Source organism: Acinonyx jubatus, chromosome B2 (genome assembly GCF_027475565.1).
Source record: "Acinonyx jubatus isolate Ajub_Pintada_27869175 chromosome B2, VMU_Ajub_asm_v1.0, whole genome shotgun sequence".
NCBI lineage: Eukaryota > Metazoa > Chordata > Mammalia > Carnivora > Felidae > Acinonyx > Acinonyx jubatus.
In genome coordinates this window covers 60,799,987-60,824,308 of record NC_069385.1, presented here as the reverse complement: position 1 = coordinate 60,824,308, position 24,322 = coordinate 60,799,987, and the positions used below count along the sequence as shown (strand labels likewise).

The 24,322-nt window shown below is 40.1% G+C and overlaps 1 protein-coding gene and 1 non-coding gene across 8 annotated transcripts in view; both read right to left on the bottom strand.

Annotated features, from left to right (window-relative positions):
• The window catches only part of SIM1 (SIM bHLH transcription factor 1), a 68,982-nt gene that overhangs the window by 30,712 nt on the left and 13,948 nt on the right, over positions 1 to 24,322 (bottom strand). For 5 of the 7 annotated variants that reach the window (XM_027057197.2, XM_053222425.1, XM_053222428.1 and 2 more), the window contains 6 exons: positions 23,606 to 23,695; positions 22,989 to 23,097; positions 22,759 to 22,844; positions 21,895 to 22,094; positions 21,592 to 21,698; positions 20,779 to 20,926 (listed from right to left, as the gene is read on the bottom strand). In XM_027057197.2, coding sequence (XP_026912998.1) covers positions 20,779 to 20,926; positions 21,592 to 21,698; positions 21,895 to 22,094; positions 22,759 to 22,844; positions 22,989 to 23,097; positions 23,606 to 23,695 — 740 coding nt within the window. The remainder of the gene's footprint in view (positions 1 to 20,778; positions 20,927 to 21,591; positions 21,699 to 21,894; positions 22,095 to 22,758; positions 22,845 to 22,988; positions 23,098 to 23,605; positions 23,696 to 24,322) is intronic. The other 2 variants (XM_027057198.2, XM_053222427.1) reach the window with 1 other exon arrangement.
• Positions 870 to 973, bottom strand: LOC113598945 (U6 spliceosomal RNA). The gene has a single exon (XR_003419711.1). It is a non-coding gene; the product is annotated as a U6 spliceosomal RNA (small nuclear RNA).

The window sequence follows — 24,322 nt, the reverse complement described above, 5'->3', positions numbered from 1 at the left end:
TACTTTCCTACTCTAATCACCCCCTAAGGAAAACACACAACACAGATTCTGGGCACTCCTTGGTCAGAAATTCAATGCTCTCCAACATGTGGCTCCCACCTATTTTTCTGACAGTATCTGAAAATTTTCCTTCAATGGCCCTTCACTTCACTCAAAATAGTTCTCCCCAAACTGACCTTATACTTTCCTCCCCTGCTCTTTCAACACATACCTATAGAACTCCTCTTAAAAAGAACTATTTTAAATCCTACTCGCCTCTAACCTCATTCATTCCTTCAATACTGACTGTCTCTGTGGAGGCCCTGGGGAGACATCAATGAACAGAAGGACTAAGTTGCTGTGCTCATGAAGAAGACACCAGGGCCACTTCCTGAGGGAAACAGGGAGGGGACCAGAAACTCTTTTTTTCTTCTTCCAACCTTATTTTTCAAGTGACAGTGTCTAGTCTTTCCTAGGGGTTCTGAGTTCCTAGAGGGCAAGAGTCAAAAGATATTTTGTTATATTCCAATGGCGATTTGCACAATATTTCACACATTTGGAAGAGGAAGAAGACAAAGACACAAATCAGAAAGGACTGTTTTCCTCAATGACTGCTAATAACCAGCAGCCTAGAAGTATTTCTCTGATGGAAAAGACCCCTTTAGGCCGTGAGTCCCCTGACCCACCTGCCCTGAGATCATGTGCATGTGACAGTGAGCAAGGTGGGCTCTGACAGCCTCCATTCTTGGGTATCTCCTATGTCATATGGGCTCTTGGTAGCGGAATATCCATTCAGTCCCTGCCCAACATGACTTACTTAGACTTACTTTAGACAAAAACATTGCACCCCTGAAAATATGGCCAAATAATTTTTAAAACTCATTCTTTTTTTTAATATGGAATGCTTCACGAATTTCTGTGTCATCCTTGCACAGGGAACATGCTGATCTCTGTAGCCTTCCTATTTTAGTATATGTGCTGCCGAAGCAAGCACTAAAACTCCTTTTGAATGCAACATTTCAGCACAGGGACTTCATGTCAAGAAGCAGAGAACAAACCAGGATTCCTCCATTTTTCTCTTCAGACTCCCAAAGTATGCATCTCAACTACTGAAGAAGTCTTTCCAAAATTCTTGCATAGTTCCCAATGATAGAAATACTCCAAAGAGGCTTAAATAAAGATTTAAAACCAACAAATGATTTGAATTTCTACATATTCACATGAAAATGCTAATAAATATAAAAAGAGTTATACTCTTGATAAAAAAATTAATATTTTGATGCACATCTAAAAAGATCACAAAGAATCCACCAGAACTTAGCAGAAGATCATGAGGTCAGGTAGATCACAATTTGAGCCACTTACTGTGTAACAACCCCATCGAGACCTCTTTTTCCTCTTTATAACTCATGTGGATGTGCTAAGGTTCAGAAAAATATTATGTGAGAAATTCATGGCACAGTGCCTAGAACTTGGTAAATGTTCAATTAATACTAAGTATTATTTCTTCACCTCCACAGTTTGTGGCCCTTTTTTGGCACCTGATTTCTCTAAGACAGTAGTTTCACTTTGGTAGCAACTGTAATACATTTCATTACAAACATTTCCTTATGTTGTATTTCTTTCCTTTCTACCTCTAACTCATTGTAATGCACTCTGTTGCTTCTTAGTCTCTAAACTCTAATGCAGTGTGGCCAAAATACTTATTAAGATGAGCTCTTCATTGTTAAGTAAGCAAATAGAGACCTTGGAACAGTACAGACCCGACACTCTGAGAGGAGCTCAGCCTTCCTATTCCTCTAACAACTTGAAAGATGGGTTAAGATGAAAAGCACAACAACAACAACAAAATACCCACTTAAAGACATTTCAAGTACAGTTGATGTGGTGCCAAGAGCAACTCTGAATGGCAGATTCACTAAGAACAAAGCATTTGTTTTACTTTTAGAATTCTATTATACTATTTCATTTGTATAGATTAAAGGTCTAGATGGTGATGGGAATCACATTATGAGTTCCATTTCCTTCCAAACTCAGACATGTCCTCCCTTCCCCCGAAGTGAGGCACATTCTGGTATCACACACACACCCATCCTCTAAAGTTAGGTATATGTCTAGTAAAGCTGTTTGATGTTTCCCTGTGGAGGGGGACAAAATGAAATACTTGGGTGCCCAGCACTTAGACTCTGAATGAGTACAGTGAGGAATTGGACTCAGCTGACTTTAGTAAAGGAGGGACAGGACACAGCCCTGCTCTACTTCTAAAGCCTTCCTGAAAAGTGCCACACAGACCACGTTCAGGACTCCACAGGTTACCCTCACTAGGGCAGCTCACTCTGTTCTCCCAGATACTACTGGCATATCAAAAAGAGGAACTGTGGCATATGCCCTTTAGCATATTTTTCAAAATGGCTATTGAAATCAATTTACATTTGTTTGGATTTTTCCCCCCTTGAATGACTTGTACTAGAACTGCAGACATCCTCAGGTACCTCGGCTCTGAAAGCAATGTGAAATAGGTAATTTGCAATCACTAGGACTTGCAGCTTGTCAATCTCACTCGTATTTGCACAGACCAAAGTAATCCTCTTATTCCATTATGGACAGTCAGAAATCATTCAATTTGCAGAATTAACCATCTGAGTCTACTCTAAACTTTATAATAGTCATGTACATATTTGGAGTTACTCAAATTCCAATAGAATAAAAGGGTCCATTTTTGCACCATTGGCCTTCTCAGCCTTTCCTTCAGCAATATGCCATGATCACTCATGAGGTAAATGCCAACTTGCCATATGGGAAGCTCAGGGTGATGCCCTTGCAAAACAAATAAAAGGTATTTATATCACTAACAGGTGCTTTTAGCTTCAGAGAAATGCATTAATATGATTTCTATCATTTTGACTGGAAGACTGGTGTCCTCATGATGCCAACAGCAGCACAACCATACATACAACCTTCAGGTGAGTTGGAATAATTATACAGATAAACAATCAACAGTATTTTATCACTTGATGTTGAGTCAAGATTCTCTGCAAGAACTTTTCTTCTTTGACTCTGCCATATCCTATTGCACTTCTATTTTAGACAACTGAAGTTTTGCTTCTGTCATGTCAGTTTTTTAAACTGGTCATTCTGAAGTTTCTCTATTGGTTTTATGTTATGTGGCAATTCTTAAAAGATATTGCCAGATTTCCCAATTGAGCTTTAAAAAAAAAAAAAACAAACAGCTGTAGGTGATCAAATTACCAAGGAAAACGTGGAAACAAAGACATGCAATTGATTTGGCTCCAAAGGCGCTGACTGCAATAAGCAGAGGATTGCATTAAACTGTGATCGGATTAAGTAGGAACGACTGCGTCTTATACTAAACTTTTTAATTGGATTCTAGAATCACTGTCACACGAAGTGCATGACCTTCTTTATATTCTGGCAGAGTTACCACCAGGCCACTAGGTAAACCTCTGCAGCAGAGAGACCTAGTTTATGTTTCATTTTCAGGCTCCCATGGAGCCCAGCAGAGATAGCTGATAAGGAGGATTCCATACTGTGAGAGGCTCACAAACTAAGACATCTGCTGGGAAATTAGGCTAAGGCACCCTTGGAAATATAATAGTCTCATACTAATAAGTGGATTTGTGTTTGCTCCTTGTGGTTTTCTCCATTTGCTTTGGTGATTTTAGTAGTTCCCAAGAAGTCTTTGGTTTTACATAAACACTGCCTCTGCCTAGAAATATCTTTCTCCTCTATTTTGTAGGTCTCATCCAACATGCTATGGAGTGGATGGCACCACAAGGGTAAGGGATGGCTTAGGCACAAAGTTTACCATCACATTGTGATTTCAAGAAGCAAAGACGAAGGTCTAAACATAGGTAAACAACCAAAAACAATAGGCAAACAATAACCAAACAAAAAAAAAAAACAATACAGTAAAAAACTGTAATATTTTGGTAAGATGCAGCAAAGTCAACCATCTGCATGATAGGGATTGTGAAATACCTGTCTACAAACCCATGACACATGTTGAAATATAGCTAAGTCCAGACCTGCCACAACATGCATCTGACTTTGCTTCTTTACCCACACAGGCCACAGTGATTTCCTGCTCCCTCCTCTCAGTTCCTACACTGTCCACTGCCTCTAACATTCATGTAACACACCTAAGTTCCTGTCACACAGTGTGAATGGTGTATTTGACAACAATCTCCTTAATACCTTCTCTTTTGATAGTCTCTACTTACTGTCTAGCACCATATCTTATAGAGAATAGATTCTCACTTGCAAGTGATTAACAAAATAATTCTCACTGCAATAAATTTTTATTCATCTCAAATACAAATGACCAAAAATTCAAAAAACTAGCAAACCTCTCTACATAAATAAGAAAAAAATACCTACTAAGTAAGCAAGTTTATGGGAGGGATTCTTAAATTCCCAGATTATAATTAATAATGATCATTCTGATATTCTGTGAGATCCTAAATTAAAGAAACAAATCATGTTATTGTTTTAGTGTTATATTAATATGTTATTGTTTTAGTGTTATGTATATTAATAAAACGCACTTATTTTTTGTAAAGTTACAATTCAGGCATGGCATATGTGATTCTTAAACAAACTGGAATACTAAATTAATTTTATCCTCAACCATTTATTTGAAACTGTTGCAACTGTATTGAAAGAGCGAGGAGGAATAGTGCTTTAAACCCCCAGAGAAAGAACTTCTACAAAGCGATAATAAATACAGTATCTCTGAAATAGAAAAATATAAAAAGGATGTAAACAATGCACAAATTGCTGAGAAACAATTTTTAAAGGTTTAGCCTCACTAGTAATAACCTATACAAATTAAGGTTTCTATCAGATTCTTTTTGTCACTTTTGTCTTTCAAATCAACAAAGATTTTATTTTAATGACAAAAACATCTCAATGAAGACAAGTTGAAATAAATGGGCATTCTTACATACCAATGATAAAAGAGTAAACTAGCAGTGTTTATCAAGAGTCTTAAGAATGTTCATTCCTTAAACCCAGTAATTCCACTTCTAGGAATAGATCTAATGAAAATAATCAGAGATAAGTATCAAAAGTCTATACACAAGGGTACTTAGCATAATTTCTTACATTTAATTGTAAGTAAGCAAATAAAAACCAACAATAGAACCATTACTTAATTATGGTGTACCCATGTGATAAAATATTAGGTAATCATTAACTTTTTTTACTCCAGTGATGTGAAAAACACAATTGATAAAATGAAAAATTATCTCTTTAAATTAATATGTACTGTATATGCATATACATGTAGCGGGAGGCAAAAAATTAAAATGTCAATAGTGAATATCTGGAAAATAGATTAAACATGTTCTTTATCTTCTCTTTATACCTCTGTATATTGTTAATTTTTTCTATAATAAACATGTATGACTTTTATAATCAGAAAAATATTTCTTGAAAAAGAAACTCTAATTGGAGCAAAATTCAGGTATTCTCACCTCCAACTGAAATGGCTCCCAGTTTCTCTGCCTTGTGTTTTCAGGGTGTCTTCTCTATGAATATTATTAAATTACAGAGGAGAGAACACCACTAAACTTCTTTTCCCATAGGTTCAACTTCTCATGAACACCATTTATAATTTTTAAATGTCCAAATGTCCATATGCTCTCTTGGTGCCTATATATTTCACTTACTTTCTAATCTATTTTCCACCCTTCCTACCTTACAGAATTATCTGTCTCTGAAGGCTTTCATGTGAACTATATGACTTTGTTTCCTTCTTTGAATAATATAACTTAAATTATTACTTACAATTGAAAAAAAAGAGTCTTGCCATGTAGTTTCTAACAACGGCTTAGTTTCCTGCGAGTTATAGATGACATATTTGTCACTGTTTAAATGGAGTAACCCTACTTTCGGGACTGCATCTTTTGTTCTGAAAAACTTAATGTCTTATGCTCCAAAATTCATTCTATATCTATAGCTACTAAATTTTAGGTGTATTTGTAAATCCCACAGATCTAGGTTCCAAATGCTACTGATCTTATAGCTTTTTTGTTTCTTATTTTCTTGAGGTTGGTGAGGTGGGGGGTGGTTAGGGAGGTGTCAGTCTTTAAAAGTTAGATCTGAACAAATCAATGCAGAATGTGCTGCCTCTTTCACCAAAGGCATAAATTTTTAAAATGCCAGTCTCCTTTTCCACAGTCAAGACTGCTAATTCAATGCACTTCTGGGGGGGGGGGGGGAGGGAAGAGGCAAATAGAAAATAAAATTCATACATGCTATTCTGGCCTCTCTTTTCCTTCTCACCTCCCCACCCTCTGTGTCCATCCCCCTAATCTTCACTGTCATTTTATTAAACTGCTGTTTTTCAAATATATGTTCCCCTTAGAATTCTTTAAATACCTAAGGTAGATAAGTGATGGGGGAACCCATTATCTAACACCTTATATTTGGTTAAGGTTCTGTTTTCACAGGAATAGCTTTCTCACTCAGTTCTTTAGACCCATACAAAACTGATTCTTAAACCCTAAAACTAGCCACTGGCAGAGAAGGTAAGAAGAACACACCTCCTATTCTCAACTGCTTACAAACTCCTGGAACAGAAAAAATACTTGTCATCACAAACAAATAATCTCCCCACAACACTGGGAAATTTGCATTCTGTACTCAAGACCAAAGTGTCCCCAAAACTCTCCCACATACAGTGGGGAGACCCCGCAAGGCCACACCTCATGGCACCTTTGAGAGCTCTGCCCTTTTCTACACAACATAAAGGCACTGGCATTCCTGCAGATAATAGAAAAGTAGAACCTCAGGCTTTGAACTCTCTAGGAAAAAACACAGCAAAAATGATGGCATGGCACGATGTTTTCAAAGGCACAAATCTCCATTTGTTTAACTTAAATATTTTAAAATATGTCCTATAGCATTTATTCTTGATTAAACCTCTTCTAGATAGTTAATCATTAATGGTTTCTTTACAGTTACTGTGCAAACAGTTCATTCATACCTATGACATATCAAATCTCACAGACGTGTTCTTTAATTGGATTCATTTATTTCTAATCTCCCTAAGCCCTTACTACTGTAATGCTTGACTAAATATACATTAAACTCCATTATTTAAATGGCTAAAATAAATTTGAGATGTATTTTATGAATAAAAATTCACAATTCAACAGACATTCTGCTATTATTATTATTATTATTTGTTTTGCTATTGAGGCATTATTTAAAATTGTCTGGTAGATAAGTTGTGTTTCAACAACTTTAAACATTTTAAAATAAGTTGTGATTATCATTAGAGATTTTGGATTGCCCACCAAAATGCCAAAATTTTCATTGCCTTCATATTTGGAGTCAGAGAGCTTGTATAATACTACACAGAATATATAGTTATCAGTAGAGTTCATTACCAAAGATACAATAGGCAGCTGCCTGAATTTATGACTTGTGGCTTGAGAGGTTTCCTTGGTCCCCACAAAGATGTCTCAAGAATGGTCTACTGGTTTATGCTTAAAATCTACTGTTAGATATTTATTTCTTAGGCTTTAGCCAGATGGCTCAGAAAAGGTTAACGGAGTAAGCCTCATCCTTATTTTTCATTGATTCAGTTTTTTCAGCTCCTTTCCCTAGAGCCATGGTTCTCAAACTTCAACGTGTCTTAGAAGCCCCTGAAGGGTTTGTTAAAATGCAGCTTGCTGGGCCCCACCCCTTAGAAGTTCTCATTTGTAATTCTAGGGTACAGACCACAATTTGCATTTTCAACAAGCTCCTGGGGGTTGCTGATGCTGCCAGTCAAGGGGCCATACTTTGAAAACCAGAGCAGTTGTTATTCTGGATAAGAAAAACTAAAGATATCAGGTGAAAGGGTACCATAGACAAGATGGATTGCCATTGAAAAGGGAGGGGATGTTCCAAAGACAAACTTCACACTTTCCCCAGGGTACAGCCTTACTGCATATCTCACCAAACTACTCGCATGCTGATCCCTGTTCACTTCCTTTCAGCCTCTTTGGGGACACTGCCTGTTCCCGCAGATCCCATAACACTGGAGAGCTACAGGGCTTAGTCTACAGGCTGCATCTCAGTTATTGCTCACTCTCAAGGGATCTCATGCACTCTGCTGGCTTTAAATTCCATATTGATGACCCCCAATCTCCAGCCCAGACCTCCCCACTCCATGACACCCAGATTTAATTACCTGCCTGACATTTCCACTGAAATGAATGACAGGCATCTCAAACTAAATATCCCCACACACAACCCTTGATTGTTGCTCCTGCCTATGAATCTGCTCCTTCCCACCATTCACCCAAATTACTCAGGCTAAAAACTCAGATGATGTCCTTGACTCCTCATTTTTTCACAGCTCATATCCAATCCATCTGCAAACTCCAGCTGTCTACCCTCAACACATCCTGAATCTGACCCTTCATCCCTACCTCTGTCTTTAAGCCATCATCTTCCCTCACCTAGGCTATTGTAATCACTTTCTAACTGGTCTCCCTGCCTCTACCCTCTACCCTTCCCAAAGCCTATTTTCCACCCCATCCAGATGACCATTTCATAGCTTAAAGCAGTTCATGCCATGCCTCTGCTCAAAACTCCAGTGACTTCCCAAAGCCTTCAAGACCCAGCATGGTCTGACCCTGCCTATTCTAGCATCAGCTTCTTGTGCTCTCCCTCACCCCTTCTCTCTGCTGCAGTGACAGTGAATTTCTTGTTCATCAATTTACTAACCAAGCTGGTTTCTACCTCGGGGCTTTTGCATTTGCTCCCCACTGCTGAGAATGCTCATCTTGTAGGTCTCAGCATGGCTGCCTCCCTCCCTTCATTCAGGAGACTTCAGAGAGGCCCTCCCTGACCACTCCCATCTCTTTGTCCTGCTTGATTTCTTCCTTTCAGTTCCTGACATTGTATGACATATTTATTTGTTTATAAGTAATGTCTATTTCCTCGCACTAAAATTTACCCTGCATGAGAGTAGGGACCTTGTCTGTCTTGGTAACACCATTAACCCTCCTATAGACCCTGGCACCCAGTAGGCACTGGGGAAATACTCTCTGGGTGAATGCAAAAACCATCCCATTTGCTGAAGAGAGGACTACACTCTACAACATCTCTTACTATCCTCTTAAGTATAGCAACAGAAATTAAGCTAATTCTAATGATAGAGATTTGTTTATAATGGAGGTCCTATTGAGTCCATTGGGAAGAGACACAAATAGAAAAGAGATTATAATGTAAAACACCATGTAGCATATCTAAATATTTCCCCCCCAATTTTCAATGATCCCTCACAATAAAATGCTACCCTGCATTTTGTTATTTCTTTACTCTAATTGGAGGAATGAAACGGACATGCACTCTGCCCTCTGCTTTGTGGGCTTCATCCATCCAGCATTCCTGAGCTGGGACCCTGCAGGATTCCATTACCCAAATCCAGTACAACACATGCTTCACTTTGCCAGGCCTATAGTAAGATTTCAACAGCTAATAGAAATGCTATGACTTTCAACACTATTAGTCTCTTAACAGCTTATAAAAATTAAAATGAAAAACCCTGTGTTGCATTTGGTTAGTTTTTTTTGGGGGGAAAAAGCTGCTCTTTTCCCATCGTATATTTGGACACCAATGTCAATTAATGGTAGTGTTGAAAGAAGTACATCTCATGGGTTCTTACCTTCAGCCACCAGAACACATTATAGTCATCACAAGTGCAAAGAGTAAAATGAATGACTGAGGAGCAGCAGCAAGCCATAACCCCTAAAAATGCTGGGAACCAGGGATTCTATTTTTGTAATGGTTCTCAGTGGGAGGAGGCAAGAGACAGCACATTCTCAGATTGCATTACCAGAGAATGTTGCTATTCTCAGAGAGATGTAAAAAAGTGGCAAGGGACTTGGGTTTAAAAGTACAAACATAGAGAGAATCCCACCTTAATGGGTACCATTATGACATCCAGTTCAATATAATGAGGCTATTTCCACGATCTGGCCAGCAGCCCATGTTAGCACGGCTTTACTGATGTGGATACAACAAATTCTGTTTGAACAAGAAATCCCCAGGAAAAAGAGAGAGTGAGAGAGAGAAAGAGAGATCCTTTCACAAGCTCTAGCCATTTAGCAATCAATCAAAGGAGAAATACCCTTCCAGTAAAGACAGCAATGTCCATTTGAATCCTGGTAATATATTGGACGTTCCAAATAAAATAGTGTTCCATGGGTAATACTTACAGATTACTGTTTTGCGAAAATATCATAACTGTTGATGCTGAAACTGGTGAGGGGGACATGGTGTTGGGCCCAAGGGGTTAAGCATGTTGCATGGCAGCTGACTGGGTTCTGAGCACACCCAAACTGTGAAGCAATTGGGTCACTTTGTGGAGACCCCATATTGAAGTCTTGTAGTAAACTATCCATAGACTTTTGCAAAATCTCTTCAAAATGTCCCATTACTTCCCAAATATTAGGTGGAATCACAGGAAATCACCACCTTCGAACTGCTTTAATGCACAGAAATGGCAATTACATACAACTCACCCTAGTACAATGTTACCAACTTACAGACAGCAGGCCAAAGAGGAAATCAGGTGGGCTCGGGAGTCCTGTCTCTGGTTTGGCATGACTACTCATTAGCTGTGTTATATTGGCTAAATGACTTGGCTTCTTGGAGCCTCTGGCACAAAATAGCAGTCTTTCAAATGTGAGTGAATCTTACTCCCTGACCTTTCTAAATATGGCAGCAAACAGAGCACCTTCCCACCACCCCCCCTTCACTTGCAGCTGACAGTCACCTCCCCATCTCTCCAGGGCAGGGCAACAACGCCGTGAGATTACCCTTTACAAGAGAAAAGTTTAAAATATTACAAAAACCTAAAAATCACTAGAAACATTTTTTTAAAGAGAATAAATGTACAAAGACTATTTGACTCTAGTGTGATTCTTCCATTTAAAACTAAGATTCCAAATCCTATTAGAAGTCAACCCCACAAAAAAACTCCATTCAAAGCAGAGCAAAACGCAGCTCAATATCATTCCAACAGGACAAAAATCACCTTGGCACACACAGCTGCTCTCTCTGGCTGACCTAATGAGATGCAGAGGCTCCACCCAGGGAAACAGCGATTTTGTAAGAGTTAAGATGGACTCCTTGGCCTGCAGCCAGTTTCTCTGCTGCCAGTCTGGATCCCCCTCACGCCCCCCCCCCCAGACACACACACACACACACACACACACACACACACACACACACACATGCTCGCACAGCCCTCCCCAGCAGCTCTGCTCCTCTTACTGTCTCCACTCCCTCCCCACCATCTAACCACAGGGAATCTAAGCACACCTGCAAGCTTTTTCTCCAGGGTTGACCTGAACAGTGCCAAGGCACTCTGGGCCTGCTTCTTTCTAGTTGTGAATGGAAACACTCCCCTCCAGGAAGGAACCTGTCATCAGCAAGCCCATAGGGAGGTCAAGCTGGGGTAGAGGTTGTCCTTGCACTTATTTCCTTTTCCTGCAGACGCTGTCTCATTCATTCTGATATCTCCAGAACCTGGCACAGTGCCTGACACCTAATAGGTGCTCAAGAAAACATTTATGACTGCCTCAAGGCCTACTAGTCCTAATCATTGGAAGTAGGATCTAACAATCCTTTCCAGATGTACCAGAATGATTGCTGATTTCTCATTCTTGGGCATCCCTCTGCCTTCCTAAGACTCATGCTTTCCCTCCTTCAGCCTCACAGACATTTATTTTGTTTATTGGAAATTAAATAAGAACTTATTTGATCTAATTTCACTGCAATAATTTCACCCTAATAATTCACATTTACTTGGTGTTACTTTGTGTCAGGCACAGGGCCAAGAATCTATCTCATTTAATGCTTACAACAACTCTATGAAATAGATATTATTATTACACATTACACATTTTACAGATTAAAAAACAGTGAGGCAACAAAGTTAAGCAATTTATCCATAGCCACAGAGATAGCCAGTAGCAGCCCAGGAATCTGAATAGGCAATACACCCATAGCCCAAGTTCTTAACTAACATGCTATGATGCATAATAAAGTAGTGATATTTCATTTCATATCTCATTTTACAAGTACCTTGTAATGCATTCCTCTGGTTATCAGGGTTTGAAACATCTAGCTAAAAAGTCTAGGGATTAGACTGCATCATATTCTAAGAGCAGTAGGATAATGATATCAAACACAGCACTGAGGAGGCCTTCTGGCCCTGCAAACCTAGAACCTAAGAGCCAGGTTCTTTGCACCCCCATCTCCTCCAATCTATTGATGTTCCTTATGTGTACCTTAAATTTGCTTTCTAAAAACCATTTTGAAATACAACCATTATACATGTGGCAACACTGTGTATTCATTTCAATAACATTCTACATTCCATTCAGAATACTGACATCCTCAAAACTTTAAAAACTGTGTTCTATGCTTAGATGCTAATATATGTGTATGTGTACATGTATATATTATATATGTATATATTATATGTACATATATGTATATATTATATGTACATATATGTAATATATGTGTATATGTATATATTATATATGTATACATGTGTGTATGTATATATAAATATATATAAACATATATATAGTCATATATATAAACACATATATATATATAAAACTAAGGCTAGGTGAACATGTTCAAAATATATACCAGTACTAATCTGAGAAAGGTAAGAGGCTTAGAGAAAATAGTTTCCAATCATGATGAAATACATTCAGTTCCAACAAAAAAGTTCAGGGTATAAAGGTAAAAGAAGGAAAGAAAACCCAGCTCATATGAGAACAGTGAGACAAGCACTGCTGAATCTAATTTGAAGAGGAAACTAATTGTGTTATGTTATTTTCTCATGAAGAAAACAACAATGAGACAAATGAGTATATGTCACGGTTCCATCTCAAAAGACCTTACTTCTGCTTCCAACCCTTAAATTCTCCCCCTTCCCTAGTAGCTCCACCATTCAAGCTTCTTTGAATTCTGTGCTCTCAACAAATAGCCCAAGTGCACCATATCAGTTTGAACTGAGCTAATCTGAGTTCTTAAATATTTAGTTCCAACTAAATTGTAAACTACTCGAGAGATGCTAAGACCTCTGCTTCATGTATTCATGCAATAAATAACTGCCGTTTGCCATACTCTCTGAAACACTGTTGATTCAGCCACACCTAGTGCACACAGAGTAAAGGGGAATAGACTGCACACCATCAAAAATGTCAGTGTGGCATGTTTTATTCACTTTAAGTTATAATTACTGACATTGGGAAAGTTGACAAAACACTGGTTCCAACTAAATTAACTTTAGAAATTGGATAAAAGCTTGGTTTCTTAGAACTTTCTTTTTCCCTGTAAAGCACCATGTACAGCACCTTCCATTTTGCCTGGGACAAATAAGGTACTCAATAAGTATTGGCTTCCCTTCCTCCTAGCACAAAGCACAACTACCTGTAGGGTACACAGTGAGAGCAGTGAAAAACAGGGCGACTTAACCAAACTATAGAAACAGCCACCCACAAAGAGCACAATGCTTGGAGAAATGTGTGGAACTGGAGGGGGGAGAAGGTAAATACTTAAATTTGTGGATTTGAAGATTTAGCAATTCAAGTTAAAAATGGAACCACTCCTCTCTTTTCAAAGTATTTCGGTTGACATCACATAATTATCAAGAGCTAATAACAACAGTTATTTTGAGTATCTGCTGTCTGCCGCACTCTGTGCTATATATACATTATCTCATATAATCCTCCTCAGTCCTTAAAAGGTGGGTTCAAATATCTTGATTGCACAGATGGGAAAACAGAGGCTCACAGGAATACAGCTATGTTCAAAATCCCATAGCTATTATGCAGTAAAACATATTCAAACCCAGAGTTCTCTAACGCCAAAGCCCATACCTTGCTCCTTCAGGTTGCTTCAAATGATACTGTAGGTTTTCATAAAAACAAAATCACAATCCTACTTCAATATAGCCTCTCAGAGTAAAAGTCACAGATGGTACACAGATGGCCCAGACTCAGCCAGGCCCTATAAAAGTAAGTTCCCTTCTCATCCCCCTTAGCCCTGCCATCACCATAGACCACCTTTCTCACCCTTGCCAGCTCCCTGGACCTCAGAATGCCTAAGACAGGGGAAAGGAACTGGGGAAGTTACTCCTTCAGACAAGACAGACTGTGAAATTCCTCTACTGACAGGTACTCAGGCATTTCCAGGTGTCACCTAAACTCCAACCAATCCTTTTTGCCTGACACCTTAGGCACAGGTACAGCCCTTCAACCCAGATGAAATTTCTATCACTACCTGCTCATCTGGAGAGATGTCACAAGCCAGTGGGAACAGAGAACAGAGAGGGAAGCCCTGGATAAGTGCAGCCTTTTACTAAATTATCAATATATGCATAATCCTCCCCATCCACACACATATCCACACCTTGAACCAAACCTAGCAGTGCTCACAATGCAAATAGATGAAGTCAGAAGATGAAAACATATTTTTCTGAAGTTCAGGTAAAGCCTCATTTGAATTGGTCCATTCACAGTAACATGTATATCCCCACCTCCAATGAGGTAATGATCACGTTTTTCTATGAAATGACTCAAAGATCAGAACTCTTTCCCTTGCAACAGCCAAAGAAGAGTGGTCAGGATCATCACTGAGCACATACCATGTGGTCTCCACCTAAGAACATTTTAAAAAAGAGGTCCTGTGACTCAGTTGCCCTCAGCACAACAACAAAGAAAGGTGCGGAGGCCAGAGAGTCCTGGGGAGATGGAAGCAGCCAGGTAGCAGGATTGTCAAAGGGCCGGAGGATGACACACCTGACCAGAGCATGCTGGGAGGCCCTTCATCCCTAGCATCCCCCACCAACAGAATCCCCAGTGGACAACCTTTCCTGCCATTGTCCCTCAAACACAGAATACCATCTAGGAAATAGCCCACTGCCATGAGAGGTAATTTGTGTCCCAGCTGATAAAAAGGATGACCTAGCTTGCCAACCCATTGTAGGGTACACAATGAGAGCAGAAATTTGTTTTAACACATTTGTTCAACAAAAACATAAAATATTAAATCTGGTTGGAGAAATGAAATAATTAGTAATAGCAATAATGTATCTATGAAATCTAAAGGTAAGCAACTCAGGGAAAACTAAAATGTTTGCAGGCCACATTTTTTCTTACAAAATGAAAATGTTCTTAGTGAGACTTAAGGAAAAAAAAAGATATATTCTTAATTGAATGTTCTTGAGAAGACAGTGTTGCTAGTTTTAAACTACCAAATGGTCAATATCTGTTTTGTGAAGATATTTGTGAAGCAGCAACAAAGAGGCAGCTTTTTAATCTTCCATAATGAGACCAGACGAAAGCCTATCCAGAAGTTGGGTGGGCTGAACACTACAGGCCTTACCCATTTAAATCCATCCCTCTTTCCCTGACTCCCACCCCAATACAGAGGAACCTAGGATACAGTAGGAGTCAAGATCCCAGGCTTTAATCCTGGCTTCCCCACTTACTTAGCATATCTGATGTCAGTTTCCTCACCTGGAAAATCCCTGCCCGAACCCTGTACAGAGCTGTCAAAGGAGCAAACTATGTAATGAAAGTGACAGCACTTTGAAAAAAATATTTAACATTTGTAATGATGCTGTATTTAGCATTTGTAATAGTAAAACAAAATTTGAACATAAACAATGAATTCAAAACTAAATACAGAATATCTTGATTAAAAAATTACAATAAGTAAAAAGGATATGAAATCCTTTTATATGTATTACATAAGCGAGTACTAGTATTACTATGTACTACAAAACAGACTAAATACCCCAGATCTTTCTTTTAATAAAGTGTTTTGGTAGTTGTAAAATCACTATTAATTACTATTAATAGCTTCAGTTGTTATAAATTACCATTCATACAAATGTGTCTTCAATTCATCTCTATAATGATTCAGTTACTTAAAAGATCACTTGAAAAGGACAACTGGGGCTTCAACGTTCAATATTATTATAATAAAGATTAAACACAATTAAGGATCAAATCTAATTTACGGGTATACATTAGCGCATGATTATTATTTTTAATGATCAAAAAATTAAATCTATGCAACAAGTGTTACACAGATCCAAGGCATGAGAATAAAATCATTTTATATTTTGCCATAGCTTGCTAAGTCAAAAGGCACTTCATTTGACATTATTTATACTATGAAAGAATGCTTTTGCTAACCAGAAAAATAAAACCTATTTTTATAACTACACATATAATTGGTCAAGTTTTTAAAAAGCATTTTCTAAAATTTCCTGGTAGTACTAACAATAATATCACTGGGGCTTTAAATTAATAAAAAAATACTTTTAAATTTAAATGTCAAATTAACTCAGCACTATTAATATACTTGAAAGAGCATGCTAATATGAGCATATTTTAATGTTTGCTGCTATGTGATAAGGGTACATCTGACTTTACATTCATAGAATATGTTAAGACTTAAAAACTCTTTTTAATTGTGGGAAATACAATGGTTTCATACAAAGAAAAACAAAAATTATAGGACCTGCAATAATTATAATACAAAGACCCCTTTATTTTCTTTCACACGAAGGAAGTATGTCTCCTTTGGCATTTGGCCCAAACTTTCAAATTCAAAGGATTATTTAGTAGATAGTAAGTGTTACATAAACCACTAATGTAAATTGTCTTTTTTTTTGTTCTGCTCTTTGTAACACAGACATAGAAATTTTAATGTAGAGAATCCCTTCTATGTGTTCAGTGAATCACTCTCAAACAGCATGTGAGATTTTGCACCAAAAGAATGTTCCATCCTAAACTTGGGAAATAAGCAGAGAAGCCATCTTTACTAACAAGAAAATGGTTGAAGATATTAAATCTGTCTGATTCCAAAGTTACCAAATCACTCTCAAGATCTCTCTTTTACTTTCCGGAAAAAAATACCAGAATTTTATTAGCTTACAATTCTCATTAGAAGTCTAGGTTAAAATACGCTAACTTTTACAACTATATCCCACAGATGTCCGTTCACAAATATCATCTATCAGTCAACCTAACTAAGGTCATATATCAGTGAGCTCTTGATGAATGTTGGTGACAGATTGTTTTTAATGGTATCAGTAAACTAGATCTCATGTATACTTTTGCAACCTTCTACACACAATAATTTTGAACCCTTTAAATGTGCCATCGTAAATATGCAGTGGCTACATAGGAGAACGTTATTTAGGGTGAAATATGATGATGTCTGTAGCTTACTCTGAAATAATTCAGTGGAGAAAAACATGCACATACAAATACACATACATGTAGGTAGAAAGAGACAGAACAAATATGGCTTCTATTATAGATGATGTGTACACGGATATTCATTGTAGTATTCTTTCAGCCTTCTATATATTTGAAAAATTAATGTTTTTAAATATTTTAAAATGAGATGTTTATACTTCATTGGTTTATTCTTAAAAGTAGATTTTATAAGTTTTATTTATATAACATACTAAGTTTAAAAACATAAAAAGAATCAAGACTCTTTTCTAGAAATTACTTTTCGTAGTTTATTGGGTGTTCCACATTTTCAATTTTCCTCACGTTAAGTACTAATGTTTTCCATCTGAACTGGCTATGAATAATTAATACTACTAGTTAAACAAACTCAAGAAAATATGATTTCAAGACAATTACTCAGTTTTTACACAGTATTCCTTGTACTGTCCATACTTTTCTGGAATTTCCCCCAACATTCACTGTTACCAGACACTACCTCCATCCATCTATACTCCTGAAAATAATCAGGGAGCAGGGCCTGTCATACTTAACAAATATTTCGAAGCCTGTGGGCACTCAAGATTTGTAAGAATGTTTTTTTTTTTTTTTAATGTGGAACATAAAGCTAACAGGTTATGTCTTACAGAAAATCATGAACTGGTTAGTCTTGGTTTGAAAGGAGTTTTTTTTGTTTGTTTGGGTTTTGTTTTTATGTTTTTGAGTTTTCATGAAAAGCTATATAAGCTTTGGGAACCTCAAGCACCCAGAGAAAAGGTAAGAGAATTTCAAAAATTTAATCATAGCCTCTTCTTCTCCTCTCTAGATTTTTCAGAATGCCAACAGTTTGTATGATGTTCATACAAAGGCTGGTAAAAGAATCACCCGCCTCTAAATCCTTATATTTGCAGTTGTAGGTGCTTATTAGAACAAGGTTACCGAAGATTTATATTCATCATCACTTTTGTCAGAAAATGATGACCAGTATTTCTAGGCATATTTTAACTTCAACAATAAATTTATCATCAGGAAATTTGAAAAATGATTCTTACGAATGTAGCTTCCATCAATATACCTTCATTTAACCAACGCTTATTTAAAATTCTCTCTGCTTCCATGATATGAAAATCTTTTCAAAATGTATGTTATTAAAATGTCTAAATTTGGAAAACATCTGGCCTGTCAAATTATTTGGGGGGCTTGTGGTTTTAAGTACATTGTTTGAGGTGGCATATTTGGAAAGAATTCACTTATCATTCTCAGGCTTCATAGAGAACTAGCCTTGAAAACAAATGTATGTGGTAGTTCACTGCTACCATAGAGAATCAATAGTCATCTATTTAATTTGCTAAGACAATGTAAATTAGTAACTTCCAACCAGATGTGTGATATACACATCAAACAAACTGCAACCTGTTCATTATGAAAATCCTGTCAACACACACAGAGCCACTTGATGGCATTTCATCTAAGGCAGTTTCCACATTTGCAGCTATAAAAATCGTCCTAAGAATTTTTATACAAAGAATTGAAGTTGAGACTCATAAAAGGGTAATCAATTTCAGCTTTTTGTCTTGTGTGCTTCTGTTTGTTTATTTCTATTTTCATTCAGAGGTATAAAACATTTAGAAAAATATGAGCCATGCTATTTTTCCTTCTGTAAATCACTTATCCTCATTACATCTTTTTAATCTTATGTAAAGTTGGTAGCCTAATCCTGCAGCTCTAAAGAAGTGTGTGAAGTGAAGAAGGACATGGCCAACAGCAGAAGAAAAGTACACTTATCCACCGGAAAACAAAACAGAATATTCCAAAATGACTCCAAACATAAATTAAGCTTACCCATTGGGAGGTCTAACTTGCATTCTGATCATTTGTATGGGTCTGTGTGACTATATACCCTGCTGTTTGATAAAAAATGATTACTAACCACAGGCACCCACCAGAGAACAGAGTGTATGTATAATGCCTGTGATGTCTCAGACATACAAAGCGCCTTCTTAAAGAATGTCCGTTTCCTCTCCATGGTAAGCAGACATAATTTTTCACTCTTTAATACTTCTGCTTCACAGAGTGGCTTATTTTATGAAGTATGTTTTGCCATTTTCTCTTACGTTTATTTTAATAATACAAAAAACTGCATTCATAAAATAGATGGTTTTGTTTCATGATACCCAAAATACTTGTATCTTTTCTGCTCTGTATTAAAATCCACAGCCTTCTTGCTATTACAAAAACCTAATAGTGTTTATTTTAATACCACTTATTGAATGAAAGGAATAAAAAAGATTCCTCTTAATAACCAGCTATTATTCTTGAATATTGAATCCTCACCTAAACCAAATTCATTTTTCCAAGTCTATTGAATTAAATTTTCTTATTAAACAGGGCACAGAGTAAATAGTCTTATTGCCAAGCATAATATTTTCAAGCACTACATTTTTAATTTGTCAATTTAAAACAACGTGGAATGAATCTAGTCCTCATGGCCTGTAGGATAGTCTGATTCCAAATAGTACCCCCTTAACCAATTTCCTAATGTGAAAATAGCATTTCTACTAAGTGCCGGGCGTGTCAATGCTTCCAAAGTAAATAACCCCTGAGGTCCCCTAAAATCACAAGAATTTCAGCGACTACCAAAAAAAAAAAAAAAAAAAAAAAAAAAAGGCAACCGTGCACACAAAAGAGTTCTTCATAAAGGCTTCAAACCACGGCAATTCAAACATTATACAGAAGGCGCTTTCTTCACTAGCAGCACACCAGGCCACGTGATCAGCCTGCAGTGCCACACCGAGGGCCACTGACGATTATTGTTTCTAGAAATAAAGCTCAAACGCGGCCGCTGCGGCCACCCGGCCGGCTGTAGATGACACTGCCAGGCCGGCTCCTCCCACGCGACGCGGTCACACAACGCGCGAGGCCTGGGCGCCGGCGAAGACTTGCAGCCTTGGGTCGGGTCCCTTGGCTTTCTGGAGGTTACAGTCAAACCCTCCTGGTCACTTAAACCCTCTTTGTGGTTCAGCGTAAGAATCACTCTCTCAGAACTCGTAACTTTGATTGGAGACTCTGGTTAAAATTAAGAACTTCAAACCCAGATTTGAAAAAGTGAAACAGATGTCCTTTTTGTTAACCATAAATGGCTCCGTACGTCCTACCCTTTCCTCTTTCTCTCTCTTTCTCTCTCTCTCTTTTCTTTCTGCCACATTAAGTTTTATTTAATGCAGAGTTCGCTTAAAAGGTTAAAAGAGAGAGCAGAAAGCAAATGTAGACTGTGGGTGGAAAAACTCCTAAATCTTTTCCTAGAATGTAACGAGGGAAGCCTCTTCATAAAGATGAAAGTGCTCAAGCTGCAGTCTCCCAGCACAGAGTGCACTGGGGGGGGGGCAGAAGCGGTATCCTAGGGGGCCCCAGCCTCGCCTAACCAGCAGTGCCCACCGCCCGCGCCCTCTCGGAGACCAGGGTTGCCTAGCGTGGGCGAAGGTCCCAGACTTGCACTCACGTGAGGACATAGTTGACGCTGACGATACAGTGTGGCCTGGACGAGCGGCTGTTGTGGACGATGGTCGCATAGCTCTGCACCCATACCCAGCCACCGTGCTTTGCCAGGAACCTGTAGTACTTGGTGGTCACCTGCCCCTTCACCAGCACTGATGGAAAGACAGAAGGCAGCTGGTGGTGAAGCAGCCGGCTCCTGAGCCCGCCCAAACACAAATCCTGGCGGTGGGAGTGCAGGTCCCCCATGGGCCCTAATGACTGCCCCCAGGCAGGAGGGAGAGACAAATGGTAGGTTCCCAAATGGATTGTCTCTCCCCTGAATTTGCATCGAGTTCTCCAGCCCCTGGAGATTAGCAAAGGGGTGGGGGACACTTAAAATTGGATTCCTCCGCTCAATTTTCTAAGGAAGGTACCGTCTGGGCAGCTGAACTCCGAGGCTCATATTCCCTGTTTCTGGAAATTAAGCTAAAAAAAAAAAAAAAAAGCTGAAGCAGGTCTGTGCATATGAGCCAAATGGCCGGCCTAGCCTCAGTTTTTGTTCCCATGTTCAGTGAGGCTTGCAGAGGGTGGGAGGTGGGGAGCATAAAACCCCTCCTGGGGGAATTTCCCCAGAAACTCAGAAACTCTCCCTGCGGATATTAAGGAAACAAGGTGGGGCTCAGTGTTGGAGCAGCCACAGGGAAGGGCGTCACCTACCACCACCACCACCCGGCTACCAGGGCTCCTCCCCGACCGCTTACTGTGGACGTAAATCACGCCCTTTCCCCTCCCCAGGCCGCGCGGGGGACGTCCTGTGCCGGGAAGAGTGGCGCCTTACGCAGGTGGTGGGCGCAGCGCAGGTGGAAGGTGTCACAGCCGTGCACGTGGTGGTACAACGTCTTCTCAATTAGGTCCTGAGGTTCGTACCCCGTCAGCTCCGCCACTCTGGGGAGAGCAATCCTCGAGGGATGAGCGCAGGATGCGGGGATGCCCCCCACCCCACACGGTCCTCTCAGGCCTGGGTGCCCGCCCTCACTTCACCTCATCTGCAAAATGGGCTCAGAAGGTCGAAGAAGAGCTCTCGGTCACCGAGCAGGGCCATCCTCCTGCTAGGGTGATCCTTTCCCACCTGACCACCCACCTGGAGTCCAGGAAGATGAGCTTCATGTCCAGGCTGGCGCGGAACATGAACATGTTGCTGTGCAGCTTGATCTCTGTGACGGCACTGGGAGGCAGCGAGTGGCCCACAGCCACCAGGCCCACGTTCTGGTAGCAGCCATCGAAGGGGGACATGTCCAAGCTGTATTGACGGATCTTCAGGTAGCCGCTGCAGTGAATGACCTGCAGAGGAGGATGAAGGGGTGAGACTCAGCCACCGCCAGGAAACATCCCAAAAAAGGTGGGTAAGCGATTGAAACATTTTGTGACTCCCTTGAGCCACAAACCGCCATGCGGGCCATGCCCCTGCACTGAGTTGTCCAAAGTTATTGGTGTTCCAAAGTGTCTCAAGGAATGTCTATCCTGCCACACTGAACTCACCTGGAAGCTTGTAAAAAGACAGAGGCATGGGCCTTGCCATCATTAACTCATCAAAATTGCCCATGGGGCCCTGGAACCTGAATTGGAGCTAAAGCTCTGGTTCTTAACCCCGCTGGGGGTTGGAATCTGATGCTGTGAGTAAACTCTAAGAATCCGCCAAAATTACCGACCATTTCAGACGTTTTACACAGCCCTAAGGTCCATTATGAGCCCCAGATTAAGAGTCCCTGCAGCCCAGCAGTATCCCAGATAGTGAAACCAAGTCTTAAAACTTAGTAGTCCCCAAGTGTTCAGGAAGTTCAACAACTCTTGAGGTGCTCCCAGGCAGACAGAGCTTTTTGATGCCTGCAGAGGACGCCCTCGGGGCAGTCGGGCACTCAGAAATGTCCCTCCCACGCCCTCGAGTTCCTCTGGTTCTGCTACTTTCCCCCACACGCTGCTAGGATCATCCCTCTCAGCCACACACCTTGTAGCCACCGCAGGTGAGGCCCGCGTTCCTCTTGGCCAAGACGCACTTCATTCTGAGGAAGAAGGAGCGCTCGATCTCGTATTCTGGGAGAGAGGGGAGGAGGGAGGCGAAGGATGTGAGACGGCTGGTGTGACTCCAGGTCCCACCTTGGCTAATTGGGGAAAAGCCAGAAGCAAATGGCGGTGGCAGCGAGGGACCCAAGTAGTGCAGGCGAGCAACTGCCTTACCCTGGACGAAGTGAGAGTGGTAGGGTTGATGAGCTGTAAGCACCGCGGTCATCTCGTCGTGGTCGGCTGGGTGGATGTATTCATAAATGCTGTTCCCAGTCAGCTCTACCTGTAAAGAGGGGGGTATCACCTTCTCCAACCCTTGTGGGGCTGGAAGATTGGACCAGGCTGTCTACAGGCCTGTGACGACAGGAGCCAGAACTTTAGAGTCAGCCCTGAGTATTAATTCCAGTTCTGCTGCTGGCTACTTACTGCAGTCTAAGCTAGGTTTCCTCATCTATGAGAGGAAATAATAATATAATAGTAATTATAATGGTAGTAGGAAGAGTCGTAGTTTCCCGGCAATGTTCTGGTAAAAACATCAGGCATTGGTATGTAACTACCATCCATGGTGTTTGACTTATGGTAGACTCCAAAAGACAGCATTGTTTGGGCTCAGGGTGGAAGCCAAAGGATAAGGGAAGTAGAGGAAAAGAGAGAAGCAGACCTGCCAGCTGAGATATTTCCAGTCCCAGAAATGCACATACAAAAGCTTTGGGGAACCACCACCCCCTTACCTCTGGCCTCCAGCTCTGGCTGTAAGCATTGAAGGCTGGAGGTGTGGACCACTCACCTACCTGAGAAAGACCCAGGTGGACTGAGGCTGTCTCTGAGATGTACATGATCTTCCCATCTGGGGCCACCACAAAGATGAAGCCATCCAGGGTCTGGGGAGATAGAAACAGAGTTGAATGGAGAGCCCTCTGTGGGAAGAAACTGGGGTAGGGGGCAGAAGTCAGAGATGTTCAGCCAGAAGAACAGAGACATGGAATAGAGAGAAGCAGACAGGAAATAGGGCATAGAAAATATGCCACAAGAGCCCCTCTTTTGTTCATTCCAAATATGTAAGCATCTGGGACATGCAGCACACTGGGAGACACCCAGAGAAAGTGGTGAGCAAGGGTACTGCCCTCCAAGACTCATGACCCACTGAAATGGACAATACAGACATATATCTGTAGCATACACACACAAATATAGGGGGCAGAGGATCACAGCCCATTATAAGAGGTAGGTTAAGTTCTTGGGCTGATGGTCACTGAAAGAAAGAATAGTTTCCTGAGTCGGTCTTGGAGGACTCCATAGTGGTGGCATCCTATAATGGAAAGAGTACCTGCAGGGTTTAGGAAAGGGGCACTGAGCCATATGGAAGTGTTGGTAGTCTGAAAAGTTTTTAGACAGAAGGCAGCTGGCCAGTAGCTCCAGAAAGAATCTGGGAGAGGCAGGGTTAGGAAATGAAAATTTTCTGGGTAGCAAGTCCACAGAGTAGTTCCATAGTGTGTAGATGTGTGTGT